The sequence below is a fragment of the Perca fluviatilis genome, chromosome 2 (assembly GCF_010015445.1).
Source record: "Perca fluviatilis chromosome 2, GENO_Pfluv_1.0, whole genome shotgun sequence".
In the NCBI taxonomy this organism is placed as follows: Eukaryota; Metazoa; Chordata; class Actinopteri; order Perciformes; family Percidae; genus Perca; species Perca fluviatilis.
Window position 1 is genome coordinate 33,319,924 of NC_053113.1, and position 20,059 is coordinate 33,339,982.

At 42.1% G+C, this 20,059-nt stretch overlaps 2 protein-coding genes across 2 annotated transcripts in view; one reads left to right on the top strand and one right to left on the bottom strand.

Moving 5' to 3' along the window:
- Positions 1-14,867, top strand: part of ift80 (intraflagellar transport 80 homolog (Chlamydomonas)) — a 39,571-nt gene extending 24,704 nt beyond the window's left edge. The window contains exons 9-20 of the mRNA XM_039825567.1: positions 2,669-2,848; positions 4,274-4,392; positions 5,608-5,682; positions 6,208-6,371; positions 6,462-6,526; positions 8,954-9,089; positions 9,210-9,357; positions 11,184-11,355; positions 12,830-12,919; positions 13,082-13,254; positions 13,432-13,555; positions 14,108-14,867. Coding sequence (XP_039681501.1) covers positions 2,669-2,848; positions 4,274-4,392; positions 5,608-5,682; positions 6,208-6,371; positions 6,462-6,526; positions 8,954-9,089; positions 9,210-9,357; positions 11,184-11,355; positions 12,830-12,919; positions 13,082-13,254; positions 13,432-13,555; positions 14,108-14,218 — 1,557 coding nt within the window. The 3' untranslated portion in view covers positions 14,219-14,867. The remainder of the gene's footprint in view (positions 1-2,668; positions 2,849-4,273; positions 4,393-5,607; positions 5,683-6,207; positions 6,372-6,461; positions 6,527-8,953; positions 9,090-9,209; positions 9,358-11,183; positions 11,356-12,829; positions 12,920-13,081; positions 13,255-13,431; positions 13,556-14,107) is intronic.
- A 1,144-nt stretch (positions 14,868-16,011) lies between these two features.
- Positions 16,012-19,314, bottom strand: LOC120575014 (uncharacterized membrane protein C3orf80 homolog). The gene has a single exon (XM_039825579.1). The coding sequence runs from the start codon at positions 19,231-19,233 to the stop codon at positions 18,457-18,459; it is 777 nt and encodes a 258-aa protein (XP_039681513.1). The 5' UTR covers positions 19,234-19,314; the 3' UTR covers positions 16,012-18,456.
- Positions 19,315-20,059: the final 745 nt, after the last annotated feature.

The window sequence follows — 20,059 nt, forward strand, 5'->3', positions numbered from 1 at the left end:
GTTCAACATGCTAAAACCAAGCAAAGTAACTAGGATGTGCTTGTCCTATGTCTACAAGATGATTCACTCGTCCTTGTATTTTTTTTATTGAAGAACTAAATTATGCAGTTTTTCTTCTGACCAGTTTCTTGTTAGTTTAGTTTTTGTTTAGTAGTTTATTTGTCAGGGACCATGCACAGTTAAGGCCCTGTACCAGAGTTAGCTATACAGCTAATTTAGGCGGAACATCTACACTTTTCACCAGTAAGGAGAGAGGGAATAAATGAAAGAAAGGTGAATCAAAGAAGGAGAGATGCAGGGATTTTGTATGCTACTCTGGAAACGGTTTTCGTGTCCCGGGTTTTTCCTCTGTTGGCCCAGTCCTTCCATCTCAGGAGAGCTATAGGAATCCCCCTATGTCCCATAGTCAGACACTGGCTGACAACTCTGACAAGCCAGAAGATTTTCACCTCTTTTACACACATGCAAGCACACACACACACACACACACACACACACACACAACACACACACACACACACACACACACACACACACACACACACACACACACACACACACACACACACACACACACACACACACACACACACACACACACCTTCAAAACAGACATTGGACACTCATGAAAGGGAAAAAAAGTGAACTCACTTATTTCATCCTGTCTATACACACATTAATTACTCTGATGTAGTGTGATCCTATTTTCTTCCATTCTTACAATTCTTACATTCTTACTGTTTTTAATCTGTCTTCATCTCATCGATACTTTCTCTCACACACACACACACACACACACACGCATGTACTGCACACACACAAAGACAACCCCCGCTTCCACACACACACACACACACACACACACACACACACACTAGAATGGCTCAATGTGTTAAAAGCATTAGGTAAGCATGGATCCAGCTGTGCTCCTCTAGCCAATATCGTATGTCCTGCTTCATTACAGTCTGGTGTATACATTCAGCTCTATCTCTGACCCTCCATCTATCTATCCCTCTCTCCTCCATTCCTATCCTCTCCTTTCCCCCTGGAGTGCTTTAACACAGAGCGGGCCATCTCAAGATGTTAGCTGAAGAATAGATGAGATCTCTCAGTTTTGGAAAAGAGAAAAAATAATCTACATATAAAGAATATATTTTAAAGAAAGGCAGGCTAATGCAAAAAAAAAAAAATCAAAGCAAGAATTCAGGGAAAAGAAGATAAATAGCAATTAATTTCACATTAACAAACTGTCTCCTGTCCGCATGACTGTACAGCTCTTGTTTTTTCCCGCAACTATTTTGGGTCCTGATATGACATTAACTGCTGGGAGGGTGCTGACCAAAACCAGCTGAACTGTGTGTGTATAAGGCAGACAGATCAGGAAGAGGGCGAGAGATCCAAGCAGCAGGGCCTTTAACCTGTAGCCTGCCGACTGTTACCTCACGCCACACCTCACATCCTGCAGCTGCATGTGTATGAGGCAGCGGACACACTAAGGCCTTTTCTCCAAACTTCACCGCAGCACTTGGCCTGCTGCACCACACTTGTCTCCATCGCAGGCAGTGCTAGGCTAACATTAGCACTTTTCTCCCTTCGTAAGCAGTTTACTATGTGAATGCATGTATCTGTGTGAAAGATCACAGCTGACTCAGATCAGTCAGCCACTTGTGCTTAAGTGAGATTTGAGGATGGCATGGGTTGACGGTGGTGGTGGTGGTGGTGGTGGTGGGTGGGGGTATTGGGTGAGACAGTCGGCAGTAGTTATAACAGAAAGATCGCAGTAGTGCACAGTGGACCACAACAAATGATATTTGGAGGAGATAGAAACTTATTTAGTGTAACTTACTCTGCTAATCTGAAAACGGCTCAACTGCTGGTGGATCCAGACTGTCTGAACTGATTTGTGTTTTTTTTGTAGTAATACTCCACAGAAGACTTGAGGGACAGGGGTGTGGAAAGGCAGTAGAGAGAGATGGAAAAAGTACTGGAAACAGAAAAAATAAAGGGATTACATAGAGAAAAGGGAAAAAGAGAAGAAAAAAAATGTGAGAGGTGTTCTTGTCTTAGATACTGTAAAGGGATGCATATTTCTCGGTTGTGTCTTTCACCATCACTGACTGTCATCAACAGTGCAGAGTCTGGCTGATGCAGCACAGCAGACATGGAGAGAAAAAAAAGCTCCTCTTTCTATTACTTAGTCCCTGTCCCCACTAAGCTCTACCTCTTTTTAAACCTTTTCTTATAAAAAGAAGGGAGAGGTCTTGTTAATCAGTTTTTGGCTTCAGTTTGTGGGCTCGTATATAAACCCTCCCTGTGCCCCCCCCGTGTATGTAATAGATGAGGATAGCAGAGCGTATGTTTACGAGCGCGAGTGCTGGACTTGGCAGGGCCGAGCGCTACTTTAGTGTCTCGCAGTTCATCACAGCTCAATGACTGACTGACTGGCCCCCTGTCTTTCTAGCAGAGTTTACATTATATGCATACGCACTCACTCATACACAAATCCTGACTCTCACAGCTTCTCTTCTCTAAACTTCTCAATGTTTCTAGTTCCTAAGCTGCCCCCCCAGGTAATTGTTTAAGGTTGTAGATAAATATCTGTAGCCATTAACCATATATTGTTCTCTATCGCCCATCTCTTTCTCTTTCCCCTTGCGCCTCCCTCCAGTGGTCCTATGCGTTGGAGAAGCCCAACACAGGCAGTGTGTTCAGCTTGGCCTGGTCTGCAGACGGCACCCAGCTGGCTGGGGCCTGCGGCAACGGGCATGTCATCTTTGCCCATGTGGTGGAGCAGCATTGGGAGTGGAAGAACTTTGTGATCACCCTTACCAAGAGGAGAACTATGCAGGTAGAAAGAGAGCCACACACACATTCATGCTTTAACCTTAAAGAAAGTCAATTAAGTCTTGTCTCCGAACCCAGTGACTCATGACTGTCATTGTGAAGTTTTAGTTTATTTGATGAAAAAAGGAGTGATGAAATACTGATAATATACAAAGCAATAACAGAAACAGAAAGAATAGAAATACATTATTAGTAAATCTTAGCTAAAAACAGCGCAGGTATATGCTTAAAGAATCACGCTGGAAGCCCATCTTGATTCCTGGTCCGTCATAAAAGTTATGGTTTACACATTAAAGGCGGTGTCTTCAAGGGTTTTCAAACAAATATCACTGAAAATCAGTGTATCTGTGAGGAAAGATAATGGATGTTATGTCAGCATAGCAAGAGAATCGAAAAGTACTGCAATGCCATGGGCAGACCATCAACAGGGGAGTGAATATGCTATGCAGAGAAGCAAATACTACAGTAGGACCCTGCCAGTGTGCGGCCCTGCGATGACAATCACAAGCCTGTCTAGCTGCCTCTCTCGCTCCCCCAGTCTCTACTGTTTAAAGTCCTGCTAACCACAAGGTAGCGTTTACATGCGGTTAACACACCCAAATGTACATATACATACACACTTGTATACTTTCAGACAGGGATACACACACACACCTACAGATACAAGGTCACGCACATGCATGTGATGTGTGCCACTGCCAACACACATGCACTCATTTGCAATAGACATCTTTACCAAGTGCAGTTTGTGTAAACCAAACAAAGTCGGGTCATCAGCCATTTATTTTCAGCCTTGCAGGCACTTTTCTGTCTCCCTCCTCCCCCTCTCCTCCTCGCAGTCCTTTTTAAAAGTGCACATCTGCCAGTGGTTTGTGAATCAGCCAGCTAAATTTACCACCTTGCGGTCAAATGTTTTTTATTCCTGGTTGTGTTGCATGTAAATTTGGCGTGCTGGAGGGAGCAGATGAGGAAGATTTGTAAAGCTGTAAAAATAACCCCACCTTTCACCTGGTGCTGGAAAAGGCCTTTTCATTCATTCACAGAGAGAGCTGAAGGGAAGTATTTATCTATGCAGGTGAAAAAAGGAGTAGCAACCACCGCACGCACACACTTGAAACAGTAAAAACTGCCTTCTCCGACCACAGTTGCCCTACATATACTTGGACATACTGGAGACTGTTTCCAGTATATAATAAGAATAAATACAGTCTAATGCCTACGTGACTGTGTTCACCCCTCTGTTGGTGAAACCAGTGTCTCCCTTTTTGTTGTTTGATTCTTTAAATGTAAAGTGTTTGTTCAGTAGTATAAAGTGTATGCCCGTTCAGTCAGTTCTGAGCGATTTATTAATCTCTACTCTCTCTTTTTTTATTTTTTTTTTAACTGAACTCATCTTTTTTCCCTCCTCTCATTTCCTGTTTTTTCTCAGGTGAGGAATGTGATGAACGATGCAGTGGATGCACTGGAGTTTCGAGATAGAGTCATCAAAACCTCTCTGGCGTACGGTCACCTAGTGGTCGCCACTTCCCTCCAGTGTTATGTCTACAAGTCAGTAGCCCACTCCTTCTTTGCTTGTCTCCTGTGGTCCCCTATTCACACTGGACTGAACATTCTCATCTTGTCTTATTCACATGCTCATCTTTTACATCTATTGGCCAAATCCATCCTGAGGATAATCTTCAGATCCAACTGAAATATACTGAGAGTCCATGCTGTGTAGCTAGATAAGCCTCTGAAAGTTGCACCTAAAATTTGGTCAAAGAATGATGGTGGGAAAAAACAACTTCAACTGCCTCTTACTAAATTGCTGATTCTTTTTTTCAGACTCAAATTATTTATTAAGTTTCAATTTTTACAGCAAACAAACCGAAGCAAAATCAAAACACACAACTGTATTGTGTTGGTAACGAAACATCAGTGAGGGCACTAAAATAAAACAAGGACAGAACCATACTTAAAAAATAAAAATAAAAAATACAATAGAATAGACAGTCCATGACGAGAAAAATTAGACCAAGCACGACATGTCAAGCAGACCTTCCAGGAGACCACCAAAACACTGCTGTGTACCCATTCATTGTCCAATGTGAGGTTGAGGTAGTCCAACAAACAGACCCCTGCATTGCACCCAGACCGCTTCCACCCTCAATTCCATGATAGCTCCCCAGGAACAGGCCACAATGATCAGAGTGTATACACATACCTTCTAGCTACCATGTAATGAATACAATCGTAAGAACACTCCCAATTTCTCATTATATGTATCACTGTCATTTATTATACTATAGGATAATCTTTCAAAAGCTGCTACTTTGCCTAGCTCTGTAAGCCAGTCTTGAAACAGCGGGCCTTCTGCATCTTTCCACTTCCTCATTATCATCTGTTTGCCAATCATTATACTTGTCTGAATCCAATTGGCTAGGGGTTTTACAATATGGGCCATGGGCTTAGGGTCGCCTAATATGTAAAGACTGGGGCTAAAATGCTGATTCTTACTAGGTTAATGTTATCAGATGACCTCTGTGTAGGTTTAAAAAAAATGGTAGGTTCATCATGTAATTTTTTACTTTTACACATCATGCACTTGGCAGGATTAAGAACACAGACTGCCTCTGCACTTTTTACAAATGACAGGAGGACTTAGCAAAAAAGTCTGTTTTAATTCTTGTGTTGGTCTTCTCACCTCTGCACATATGTCAGATTTAGCACTGTGTTATTAGAGGGCTGCGTTTTCACAGATTTTGCTGTTTGTGTTTGTGCCAGCTCAAGAAACTGGAACACTCCCCTCATCTTTGACCTGAAGGAGGGAACAGTGAGCCTCATCCTGCAAGCAGAAAAGTGAGTCTCTCTATTCCAGGAGCAGTGCAACAAGAGAGAGAACAGGCTGTTGGATTGTCTATCAGCTTCTCTAATGCTTCATTGCTCCACCCAGCACAGGGTTCGTACTCTAGATTAGCCAGCCCTGTCATACAATAAGACCGAGAGTGAAACCACTGGGGGAAATTAAATTAGTATGGAGCAGCTTGTTAAATAGATTACTGGGCATTCTGAAATCATAGTTGAGTTGAATGAGTCTTGCTGCGTAAGTCAATGCTGTGTTAATGTGCATGACATGTCTAAATGATCTGCTTGTGTCAGTTGATTAACTGTTGTAGACTCTTTAACATCTACTGTATCATATATCCTTACTTGTTCCCCTTCTTCCTTCTCCATGCCATCTCACCTGCCTGCAAAAAAACATATATATATATATATATATATATATATATATATATATATATATATATATATATATATATATATATATATAGTACACTTACTCTGCTCTTATCTACTGTACTATCTGCTGTCTCTCCCACCCAGACATTTTCTGCTAGTGGATGGAGCAGGGTTGTATATATTCTCATACGAGGGTCGATTGATATCCTCCCCCAAGTTCCCGGGTATGAGAGCTGACATCCTAAATGCCCAGGGTGTCTCAGTTAGTAACGACACCATCGCCATCCGAGACAAGAGTGATGAAAAAGGTGAGGTGGCTGCTGTCACCACTAACATTATATGAATAAGATGGACTGTGCTTTTACAAAAGCGTGTTCTCTTGACCTTCTCCTCACCAGTCATCCTTCTCTTTGACGGCCTGACCGGGAAAGCCCTCGGCGATGGCAAGCCTTTGACTCACAAGGTGGGTAACCCCTTTGCCCGTATATTTATTCTGGTTTCATCAACAAGGAAGTGCTCCGATCCCATTGTTCATTGCACCGCATTGTGTAGATTGATATGCTGTCCGGCATCACCTTGCACCTACATTATAGCAAATGTCTGACCAGTTTCATGATTTAATATAGAGCGTGAAGGACTGACAGAGCTGGAAGAAAATGAAAGACTTTCTGCTACAACATTCACTGCTAATTAGATCAGTTCTACGGCACAGTGCTGGGATCAGCTGGTCATGTTACTGGTGTTAAAATAGTCACGGTGACTAGTCCGAATGTGCTAGTGTATTGTGTTTTATTATGTGTTTATAACAATATGAAATTAGAACAAGCTGCCTGAGTGTTAGTATAATATTTCATCATGCACAGTGAAGACTCATTTGGTTAGTTACACTGTAGTCTATATTGATGACGTTCCACTTCCAGGATTGTTCAGGTGCTGCCGGAAATTTCGCTGTCCCTTTTTTTTAGGCCGGATGTCCATTACTTTCCACTTTCTTTGTGTTGGCATTCTAAACTCCGGTGGATTTCTGAGGACTATGGTTAACTGCTCCTCAGATCTCTGCAGGGTAAATTCAGACAGCTAGCTAGACTATCTGTCCAATCTTAGTTTTCTGTTGCACGACTAAAACAACCTTTGAACGTACAGTACAGGCCAAAAGTTTGGACACACCTTCTCATTCAATGCGTTTCCTTTTTATTTTCATGGCTATTTACATTGTAGATTCTCACCGAAGGCATCAAAACTATGAATGAACACATATGGAATTGTGTACTTAACAAAAAAGTGTGAAATAACTGAAAACATGTCTTATATTTTAGATTCTTCAAAGTAGCCACCCTTTGCTTTTTTATTAATAAGAGAAAAACTTCCACTAATTAACCCTGACAAAGCACACCTGTGAAGTGAAAACCATTTCAGGTGACTACCTCATGAAGCTCATTGAGAGAACACCAAGGGTTTGCAGCGCTATCAAAAAAGCAAAGGGTGGCTACTTTGAAGAATCTAAAATATAAGACATGTTTTTTCATTATTTCACACTTTTTTTTTATTATATTTTTTTTTTTTTTTTTTTTTTTTTTTTCCAAATACAATGTAAATAGTCATGAAAATAAAGAAACACATTGAATGAGAAGGTGTGTCCAAACTTTTGGCCTGTACTGTACACACGTTTCACCAAAACTAGTTCCTTTCCGAGGCTATTTTGCGGAGGCACCGTTGCTCTGTACGGTGCTTAGCGCCGCCCAAGACGATTGTGATTGGTTTAAAGACATGCCAATAAACCAGAGCATGTTTTTCGCCCATCCCGGAATGCTGTGTGGACAAGCCAGACCCTCCTCCGCAGCGCTGTGGAGGAAGGTCTGGCAAAGTGAGACTAGTTACACTATTATACACAGCCCAGGCATTTATGACATTGACTCATTATTGTGGAGAAAGCTAATTATTTCAAATTATATTTTCAATACCATATGTATTATATATTTTTACATAGTCGGGTGAAAGATGTTTAACAATCAGATTCAACATAGCAAACGTCAGCTGGTCGTTGCAAAATTGTGCACCTTTTGTATTTGCTATAGCCAACAATAGCATTTTTCCCTAAATGTGTATACTATAATACTTGTTAGCTAGAACCTGCCTGCGCTATAAGATTGATGCTGCTCCTTATTTTACATGTCTTCTACATAAATCATATGATGAGGATGCTGATTTTTTGCCTATAACCTTTAAGCTTTAGCTAAAGGTAGTGGCTAATTGTTTTGGCCATGATGAATCAACAGGCTACATTTCATCTAAATAGACTAAGGGGAAACAGTCTTTTCAGAGGGAGCGTCTGCGCTAAAGAATATACTAACCCATATCCAGAAGGGAGAGAGACAATAAAGGCAAAGGAAGAGAATGGGGGAAGGGCTTTGGAGTCAAACTACGAGGGAAAGAGACAAAAAGAAGGAAAGAATTAGATGAGAAGGAAAAGAAGTGGAGGTAACAGTAGTTACTGTTTGTCAGCATGGCTTTGTCTGCCAGTAGTCCACAGCTCCAAGACGCTGCACCGAAGCCAGCTGGCTCTGGCCAAAACACACACACACACACACACACACACACACACACACACGTTCGCTCACACACAAGTTCAGACACACTCAATGTTTCTCTATCTCTCTCATAACCCCCCCAAACACCCCAAAAATTTTTTCCCCCCAAAAACACCCCCCCTCCCTCTTTTTTTTTTTTTTTTTTTTTTTTTTTCTTCTCTATATAAAATAAACAAAAAAAAAAAAAAAAAAAAAAAAAAAAAAAACCCCCCCCCCCCCTTCCCTTTTCTCTTTCTTTCCCCCCCTCTTTCTTCTGTTCCCTCTTACCTTGTGTGCTTGTGTGTGTCATTATTCATATGTAGCTGGAGGTGGTGGAGATAGCTCTGGACCAGTGTGGCCCATCCACTGAAAGGAAGATTGCCCTGATAGACAAGAACCGTGATCTTTACTTGACCTCTGTGCGTCATCTGGGGCGAGAACCAAAAATCTGCAAAATTGGTGAGATAGGGAGGAGGGAACTCACTTGGGAAGATGTGTAGTGACTCTTTGTTTTTACACACATGTAGCTAACATTGGATGAACAAGATTTTTGTGTGTGTGCTCCTGTGTGTCCTGTAGGTAGCATGGTTCACAGTATGGCATGGAATGATGCTGCTAACATCCTGTGTGGAATCCAAGACAACCAGTTCACAGTGTGGTACTACCCGAGTGCTGTCTTCACTGACAAGGAACTGCTGCCAAAAACGCTGTACATAAAAGATGGCAGGTAAACGTGCAGTCCTTTCCTTTCACTTATTTACTGGCATTTTATCATAAACGGCTAAGAAAGAAGGAGGAGCCAAGAAGAGCGATAAAAGCATTCTCCAGGGCACAACACATAGCCCTTTAGGTACTCTTTTATTTTTATTTTTTTGCCAGCAGCTGTCAGACTGTACAATGCTTCCTGCCCAGTACAGGAGGAGCCTCAGTCAGAGTGCCTGCACTGTCTTTACAGGCGATCCAGGACTACTTTTGTCTCTGCTACAGTAATCGGAACATTTGGTCACACAGTTTTGTTTTTATTTGCGCTTTATGTTTTGCCTCTCACAGTGGTTTATGGCTTGCTGTTGTTCATTTTTACACTTCCAATGCTGAATCATACTTTTTTTCAGACATACATTTGCTCTTAATAGGATCAAGTTGTGCAATTGTAGGTTGCTTATGGTCACACAATCTTAGTTTGAGTTTCTATTTTTCATTTTTGCTTTTACTGTTTTGCTGCTGCAGCAGCCAGATTTGATCATGGGAGTCATTAAAAGTTTGTTTTTATGCAATGTGCATATGGGGAACACTAGATACCAAGTGGCAAGAGCTAATACAGGCTAATACAGGTTGAACCAAGTACAGTGCAAGTGACAAAGGCAGCACTGTCAGTATGTCCTATCATCAGTTCAGCTAAATTGCAAATGTGATGGGCTGCCACAAATTGCTCTTTGTATTAGAAATTCTGACATGCACACATATGCAAACATGCAAAAAACTGCATGGTCAATAAGTAGATTTTTGTATTCTCGATTAGCACAATCCATTATCCTCCACCACATGTTCAATTCAATTCATTTCAATTCAATTTTATTTATAGTATCAAATCATAACACAAGTTATCTCGAGACACTTTACAGATAGAGTAGGTCTAGACCACACTCTATAATTTACAAAGCCCCAACAATTCCAACAATTACAGTAATTCCCTCAAGAGCAAGCAGTGCGACAGTGGCGAGGAAAAACTCCCTCTTGGGAAGAAACCTCGGACAGACCCAGGCTCTTGGTAGGCGGTGTCTGACGGTGCCGGTTGGGGATGTGATGAACAGTGGCGATAATAGTCACATTTATAATGGAACAGTGACTTCAAATGGTAGTCGTAGTAGTTCATGTCATATCAGTGCGCTGCAGGGCGTTACAGGATGTAGCGTGGCCCAGCAGAGCATGGATGGACGTAGCAGGAAGCAGCAGGGTTCAGCAGGACGCAGCATGACATTGCAGGGCACCGCAGAGCTTAGCAGGGAGTGCAGCAGGACCACGGCGACTGCTGCAACCAAGATCTTGGTGCCAACGTTCTCCAAGGAAATACGCTGGGTGAAAAAACATAAGGACTCCGGGGAGTAAACTCCCCAGAAGCTAGGATTAGTAACAAGCATTTCTGGGACGGGATGCACACAAATGGTAATAGAAAGGGAGAGGAGAGAGCAGCTCAGTGTGTCAAAGGAAGGAAGTCCCCCGGCAGTCTAGAACTATAACAGCGTAACTAAGAGAGACAGGTCAAAATGTTCAAATGTTAACTTAGGTATAACCTATAGCATTACCCTTGCCCTATATGCAGTATATGTGATTGAACAGTCAGCCTTTTTTCCCCAGATGAGCATTGATACTTTTTCACACAGCCACTATCAATACTTGCTGACAGGCAAACACTGAAAACTTTCCTTGCTGGCTTTTCTGTGACAGAAAATCTCTGAGGATGTGGTTTAATGTTTTGTTCTAACTCCGAGTGTGCGTGTGTGTGTGTGTGTGTGTGTGTGTGTGTGTGCGCGTGCGCATTTGTCCCCTTTAAAGTGAGTTCAGCCATGCACCCCATATTCTGAGCTATGTTGGCACCAAGGTGACGTTACGCCAAGGGGACGGTTCACTGGTGTACAGCTGTGTGCCTCCGTACCCAGCCCTCCTGCACGAATACAGCACCTCTGCCCGCTGGGAGGATGCACTGCGCCTCTGCCGCTTCGCCAAGGTAAGATACCAGCATATCTCTGTTAATATTTACTAATTGTGCCAGTGAAGAAATGTTCAAGCTGCTGTGACGTCATTCAGGTCTTAGTGTGTTTGTATACCCATTTCTTGTAAGATACCCATACAAAATCACACTGTGCATTACTTCTTAGCATAACATTTCTTCTCTTTTCCATTTGTGTTTAGACCAAAAACATAGTGTGACATATCCCGCAGTCTATTGCTCTGGCACAGTCCAGGTTCCTGTGGTGTGTGTCGCACACACACATGCACGCATGTATGTATATATTTATGAAAAAGAGCAAGACAGAGTCTGAAATGAGAAGGTAGTAAACAGGTTTATGGGACCAGACCAGCAGGCTTTAATTAGCCTTCAATTAGCCTGGTGACACCATTTACCGGATTTAGCCCCCATAGACCTCACTCATAAAGGCACACTCCACTATATGCATGTGTAAACTCTCCACATGCATATCCACACACACATATGCTGAATGCAGTGTTGGGACTGTGTCTTTGCTTGGGCGATGATGCAATAACCACAACCCTGGAGAAGTGGACAGCTAGTAGCAAGAGGAGGGTGGGACAGAAGGAGCGGAGAGAGAGAGAGAGAGAGAGAGCGAGGCAGCGGTTTTAAGAGCTTTTTTTTCTCCCCACGACTTCTGGTAAGAGTTTGGTGGCATCACGGCTTTTCCCAGAATCGCAGTCGTTGTCAGTAAGCTCTGACCTGATAGGAGTTGACACATATAATAGTTTAGAGCCATTACACAAACAGGCATACGTAACATACAAGAGTGTGACATTCATAATCTTACTATGATACAGGCACACCAAAGGAAGATGTTCCAGCAGTGGTTTCCTATTAGAGCGGTTTGTCTTGTCGTGATTGATTTAAGGGGGAATTACAGAGTGGTGACTCCAGTGTAAGTTTGCTCAACTGTTGGTCAATTGGTGGTTAAGGCTTCATTTTAATGAATGCAGCTGCACAGAATAAAGTGGTGACACATTTGTTTAAATTCATTGATCTTGTGTATGGATCTTGTGTTTGTTTTTGTGTGTGTCATGCATGTTTTCCTAATGGCTTGGAGCATGACTTCAATGAGGCCTGCCCGGAAATGAACAGGATGTAATAGGGACTATAAAGACACCATCATATCCTATCCCTGTGTGCGCCCGCACACACACACACACACACACACACACACACACACACACACACACACACACACACACCTATAACTATTTAGAATCAGCCATCCCCATCATGCTTTGTTATATTCTTAATCACTGCTAGCTTGAACTGACTTTGCATTTTAAATGAAACATTTAGATCAAGGTTAAATAAAAGTAGCGCATGTTCAGATGATATTTAGAGTCCTGCAAAGATAGCTTGACTGGCTGTCCAGGTCATTGTGTCAGATGGTGAGATATTGTAAATTAAAGATGCTCACTGCCTCTGCTCCCCACATCTACAGGACCAATCTTTGTGGGCATGTCTTGCTGGTATGGCAATGGCAAACAGGGAGCTGACCACGGCCGAGATGGCCTATGCTGCCATTGGAGAGGTAAGGGCATTAGTTAAGGGCTAATTCAATTGAATTTATAGTCAAATCTTACAACACAAGTACATACACACACAATGATTTTGACAGAAGTTAGTCAACGATTTAATTAAAGAGTTAATTAAAAAGTATTATATTCACAACCCTCTCCTTCTCTTCTTTCAGTTACCTAGGGTGCAGTACATCAACTTCATAAAGGAGCAGCCATCTAAGGAGTCATCTTTGGCCCACATGCTGATGTTCAGCGGTCAGGTCCAGGAGGCTGAGGCCACACTGTTACAAGCTGGTCTCATCTACCAGGCCATACGAGTCAGCATTGACCTTTTCAACTGGGAGAGGTACAGCTCAAGTGTTTGTGTGAAAGTGTGTACAAATGTACAGCTGGAAGGAGAGATAAGTCATTTTGGAGGATGCCTCGTAAGGCTCTCACTCAAAATGAGGTTTAGGTGAGAGTTAGGAGGATGTTTGTCCGTACAGGATGGATGTGTATCTGCATCTTGTCATCTTGTATCCAGGGCACTGGAGCTGGCAGTCAAACACAAGACTCATGTGGACACTGTGCTGGCCTATAGAGGGAAATTCCTACAGACATTTGGCAGGAAGGAGACCAATAAGAGATTCCTGCAGTACGCTGAAGGGGTAAGTTAGGACGGCACTGCACTGCATTAATTGATTTGAGGGACAATTACACTGGAAGCCTTTTTAGCAGTGGAGGGTGTCTTGTTGTAATTGTTTCCCTACACTCTGCTTATACACTCATGAGTGCCTTCAGTTGCAAAACTCTGAGGGGATAAACACTCAATTTCACTTCAGCTTTTTCTCTGCTGTCTAATCGGAAGAGCCTGCGGAACTAAACCAAAAATGGAGGAAAGCCTAGAAGTTGTTGTTGCTGTCTACTGCCGGAGCTGTTGAATCTTGGAGGAGCTTTAGTGGGATGTCGCTTACTTAAAAAAAGCCTCGCTCCAAACAGGATCAGAAGGGGAAAAGTATTAACCATACAAATAAAACAGATTTTCCATTTTATTTTATGATTAAAACACACCACATGTTTCAGGTATCCAGTGTGATCCCGGCCTTATCGTGAAATGTGACTAATTTAGCTGCTTCGCTTTGTCAATCCCATACCAATCAAAGCAAAATACAGTGTCTTATCTAATTACGTCTCATCTTGTCTTTCTGTCTCTCTGCCAGGTTGAGGTGGACTGGGAGAAAATCCAGGCGAAGATTGAGATGGAGTTGTCTAAAGAGAGAGAGAAAGCTGCGAACGCCTCTTTGAGGAGCAGCGTGGCCTCGCGACGTTAATGTTCTCTGAAGCATCCGCTTTTGCCGAAGTTGATTCCCATGTGTTTTATGACATTTGGTGAATATTAAGTGGTTTGGCTCGCCCTCAGAGTAATACAAATTGTCTCTACTTGAGGCATAATGGCTACCATTAGTTACAAGTACATTAACTTCAAGTAAAAACAAATGGCAACATTTGGAGATGTGCAGATTAGTCGGCCATGAAGAATAAGACACTTGACTTTTACTCTGACACAACAATATTGTAGCATATGCTGTGTAATGGAAAACATTTGCACAACACTGTCATTCTGTTACTGCGGGTGGATGATTTGACTTTGGATAAAAGTATCTATATTTCTCAGCAACACCACCATAATGGCCTTTCTGTCATATCGGCTGCTCAGTGATTTCAGTGTGTCAAGTTTAAAGTGGATTGTTATCTTCTTCCATTTGTCAAAATCAACTTGAAATACTCAGTCGTGCACAAATGTACTGCTTTGGTTTTTGTCAGCGATGTTGACTGACACTTGACTTTGTGTTTTTATGTGGATAGATATTTTTTTACAGTTTATATATTCAAAACTTTGCCTTCTGTAAACACTAAAAAGAATGTCCGTAAATAAAACTAATGGTAAACTGTATATATTCAGCCAGAAATATCCTGAAATGCTTTCTCTATTTGTTTGTATTCCTTTAATATCTTGATGCTTCACTGGTTTTAAACAAAGGTCATATAGTATCTTTGACATGTTTTTTCAGCTTTGCACATGCACCCAGGAGGTATTTCTGGGTGCATTTGTTTTAGAGTCCAATATATCTACAGTATGTGCTTCTCTTTGAGTAATTTTTGTATTTCCTTTTCTGCTGAGGTGTGAAACCAACCGCTTGCCATGCAGTTCCACCCCCTGGTTGGCAGAAGGCCAGTACATCAGCGAACCATTATAGCCTATCTATCTCATATAGTGGCTCAGCAGGGACGAATGAGGGAGAAGATCTGTCTCAGGGCTCTCTGAAAAACACTGCTAGACCATATAACGATGATGTGGACAGATACTGTAGAAATTGATCCGCATTATCCCTGAAACTGTGAGTGGCCACAGATGAAACATCAGAGAAAACGGTAGATGTAGGAAAACCTATCAATGGGTTCATTCTCTCTTGCCGTTGCCTTTTTTTAGTTAGCTACTTCTCTCTCTGATTCACTGTCTTTCTCATATTTTACTCCCTGCATCTGCTTTCTCTCCAAGCCTACTCACTGTGAGATACACCATAGTCATCCAGACTGAACACCACTAATCTATGAAAAGACTTATCAGCGAGGAGTCAGGTTTCACATGCATTACCACTGAGAGGCCACACACATTGAAAAATAGAATAGAAATGAATTGTGTTCATACTTCCTCTTTCACTATACAACACACACTGTACCCAATCTCAGTAATGTGACGCAGACTTTTAGCATTTTGATCATGAAAATTATTTATTTATTAAACCTAAACCTAAATTCTTACCCGATTCTTCATTTTACACTAGACATTTTGATCCTCATCTGTAGATTAAGAATAGAAACGTCATGTTTAGACTGCCAATCTTTAGACTTTTGATTCTCAGTGGTAGCTACTGAACAATAAACAGACTATGCAAGTATTTCATACTTTTGAAACTACACAGCACAAAATACCAACAGAAACTGTACTCGTATTAAACCGCAGAGCTTTATTTCCATATTCAATGACTTGCAAGGTCTCGTATATTAGGTTGATGGCCAAACAATGCGGCTCCCTAATACACTTCCAAGATATAATGTAGAATTAATTTATTTATTTAAGGAGGATAATGCTCATTGATTTGACCTTTATAGTTGATCCATTATTTGGTCCAGTGAGTCATAGAATAACAGGATCATTGGCACAGATTCTATGGTTGCTTGTGTGTGTGTGTGTGTGTGTGTTTGTGTGTTTTATTATTTATAATGTGGATTTGAGGAAAAGAAAATCAACTATATCACTGTCCTCTCCCTGCCAAGGGATGTCCCAGCTGTATGTTATCTGATTCAAGTTTCATGCTGGGAACTGTAGGTGGCTGGTTTTGCCCATTGTGCTCCTAAACCCAGTTTACAGCTTAGATATAGGAGCTGGTTCACAATGAACTGCGATGACTATAAAGGACAGAGTGAAACACAACATTCACACCTCTTATGGTGTGAGTACTCCTATACGGCTTCATGAATCTTAGGGTCACATACTCCATCTCATCAGTACCATCAGTGGGTTTTAAACATGGATGTTATGCTTTTAAGTGCAAACTGATAGATGGAAAGCCATCAGTGTTAACCATTGGCTCTGCCGTCATGGTCTGGCAGTATTGGATTACACACGCCACCACAATCGCTCTCAGACTTTTAGTGTCGGGAGCATTAGAGGAGCTCAAGGTCTCTAATTGTGAAGTCTAGGTTTGCAGATACAGATGCTTCAGCAGCAACTTCTTCCATTTTTTTAATAGCTATATCTGACAGAATTGTTGTACTTATTAATAAATATTAATAATCTATCCTTAAAGTATTTTTTTAAACAAAAGTGTTAAAAAAAAAAATCACTTCTTCCAGTCTCTTAAATGGGGATCTTTGCGAGTTTTCTGAGAATTCTATGATGGTGTTTTTGACTGTTGGTCAGACAAAAGCTATTTGAAGATGTCATCTGGGACTCTGGGAACTCATGCTGGACATTTTTCACTTTTCTATGGAATTTTGTAAACCAATGATAAATCACTTAATTGTGAAAAAGCTTGGCAATAACAAAATTCTCTTTGAAATGTACTTGTCTTCTCTTTTGCCCTGGGACTAATGATGTGCTCACATTACTTTAAGTCTGGGCTGGAGATATGATATGGCAAGTGTGACTGTTTACCACACGCCTGGATAATGTCAAGGCAAAGTGACACTGACAAATGAGCTTTTTCAATATTATAACATAATTAGGCATTTTAATGGACAGTTAATGGCAAATACACATTTAGCTTTAATCCAGGTAAACAGGCCATTAAGCCTGATGTAATGAAGTGTGTGTGGTGTTAGCTTGGTTTTGGATTTCCAGCAGCAAAAAAAAGACACTACTTGTCTCATTAGTCAGATATGCAAATTAGCAGGGGATAGTTACACACTTGAGGTCAACATACAAGTCGATCTGAAGATATTCTCTGACCACTCTGCCAGAACAAAGAAAGACTGCCTCCTGTCTCTGTGTCACCCCTGTTTCCTGTAGATGTCCCTTTGTCTTTGTCCCATGTGCTTGGTCGGAGCTGTACAGTGTTAGTGCTGCTTGGGGAAGCGGTTGTGATCTGGTATGACATGCTATCATCAAACACAACTTTGTGTCTTTGCTTACGCCATATCAGTATGCCAGCTGTAATATCTGCCATTGTTTTTACAGAATTCAGAACCTAGGAGACACTGACAGGCCTACATGTAGCCTCTGGCAGTAAGGCTCCCAGGATCAGAGCTTTTTTTTTTTAATTTATTTATTTTAAATTGCAATTGTCTGCTGTGGCTTCAGCTTTTGCAGTAGGCATATGAGACATGGCTCAGGTCTTAGATAAAATCCTTATCTGTCAGCCCCCCCACTGAAGTGTGTAGGCTATACAGTATGTGTGTGTGAGTCATTTTGAAGAAAATATTGCTTCCATGCTGATAAGATATAAATGAACTGGCTCTAAAGCTGGCTGATGAAAAATGTGTGCTGCAGAAAGTATTAAAATTGATATTCATCCCTTCATCCCTCTTTAGGACCGCATTTCAGGTTACTGAGGGGAATAAACTAAATATTCTTCCTTTTGGATGCAAATTTAATAAAGACTTAATAAAAGAAAAGCAGCTCTTTCAGGTCCAGCAGAATATTTAGCATCAAAACTAAGAAAGGACGAGAATTTGACAGAAGAAAAACTGTCTCACGGTGCCACTTAAGATTGAGGTGCTGAAGTAAAACTTAATGCGATTGTACCGGAGCCAAATTAGCTGTCTCTATCACAAAGAGCGTCAATTTCAGCCGCCTTCGCTTTCTTCATAATCTCCAAGCGGTCATTTGCATACAAAAGGCGAGTAATCCTCCATAATCTTACAAAACACGTACATTTTCTCAGCCTCCTCTTTTATTCTTAACATTCAGGATTATAATTGCACTTGAGTTTATATCTCCGCAAGATAATTACCCTGATTATATTAAAATAAGAATGCTATGTTGTCTCCGTGGCTTTGTCCAATCTCAGACAGAGTTCCGAGATGTCCTCGGGCTGTGTTGCGGTCCTGACACCTCCAGGACATCCCGTCTCTGGTCTCCGGCTCTCGGTCCCGCCGCTCTCACCCTGCCCTGACCGCCCCTCTCGTTTTCCGACAGCAAGTTATCATCGGACCGGTCTCTGTGCATCTCCTGCATGCTTTCCTCATACGTGGGCAAATATTTGACTTCGTCGTATGCTGGCAGGTTCGGAGAGGCGAATTCCCTGAGGCTGTACTCGGGGTACCGGTCCAGCAGGGAGTCCTGGGACGCCGATGCGTGGCCGTGAAAGAGGGAGGGCTCCTCGCTGCGGTCATTGTGCGGGTTCCGGCGGGGCCGCGGGCAGATGATCCGCTGGATGAAGTAGCCCATGGCGAAAAGCAGTAACAGGATCAGGATGCCTGACAGCTTCCGCGTAAACCAGCCTACGTTGTCGAAGAAGATGTGGATGGGGAGCTTGCAGCAGCGCACCGTGGAGCTGGCACTGCCGTTCAGGGTGACGATGGGCGGACAGCACTGGTGGCCATCGCCGCACTGGACCTCCCCGCAGTTCCGGAGGGCATGGCAAGCGGAGACCAGACATGCCGACAAAAAGGTGCCAGTGGTCCCGCACGTTGTCCTGTCGCCGCCCGGCAGACGGGGCATCATTTCTGAGTCTCCCTGGTGGAAAGTAAATGCGCGTGTTGCGTCTCTCGTGCGTGCGATGTGTAACGTTGTAATGCTCAAAGTGCGTTCAGGTGTTCCTTCCAGCTGTGCACGGATCATGTAAGCTATCTGAGCTATCTCACAGCCACTGCAGCGCGGAGCGGGACAGCAGGTCAGGCCCCCCCGCTGAGGACGACCTGTCTGCTGTTGTGTGGGCGATAGGAGTGGAGCAACAGCAGTGCCCGTGATGAGGATCCTGAATAATCTTACATCATTATTACGTGAAGTCATTATAAGTCCCGATATTGGTGCATGCCACAAATGAGGTCCCCATCATTTGACATTGTCACATTCAACCAGGTGAACTTTCCTGCCCAAGAGACTTGCGACCCCATCTATATTCCATAGCAACAACCCCCTGTCAGATAAATGCAATGTTTGCTGCAGAGCCCCATGATTTATGTTATTTTGTGTAAGATTTAGTAGAGAATCCTGTACATTAAGGAGGGATGACAACCACGGATGGGAGAATGGGAAATCCGTATAGTCACCATTCTGCACTGGTATTGACATCCTTTAGCTACATAAAAGCAGCAACACTGCACTATAGAAATAGGCCTACTTAATTACATGCAAACGTCCTGAAAATGTAATCGAAATACAAGTAAATACTATTAGCAAAATTCACTTTAAGTAAAGTTCTCATAGTGCAGGGATATACTGTAGTTCACAAGAGTGTTAAAATATACAATACAATACTTGTTGGTATTTAAATCTGTAGGCTAATAGTACCTCATATTAAGATCATCCTATGTGAAATTGTAGTCTGTAAAGTAGCCTTACTAATTTAAGATGTCATATACATGTACAGTAGTGGAGTAAAAAGTATATTTGCATCTCAATCCAAAGTCGACAACATTTTGTACTGTAATTAAGTACAGTACTT

Coding starts and splice junctions, on each gene's coding strand:
- LOC120575014 (XM_039825579.1), bottom strand. CDS start 19,233: ATGATCCGTGCACAGCTGGAAGGAACACCTGAACGCACTTTGAGCATT.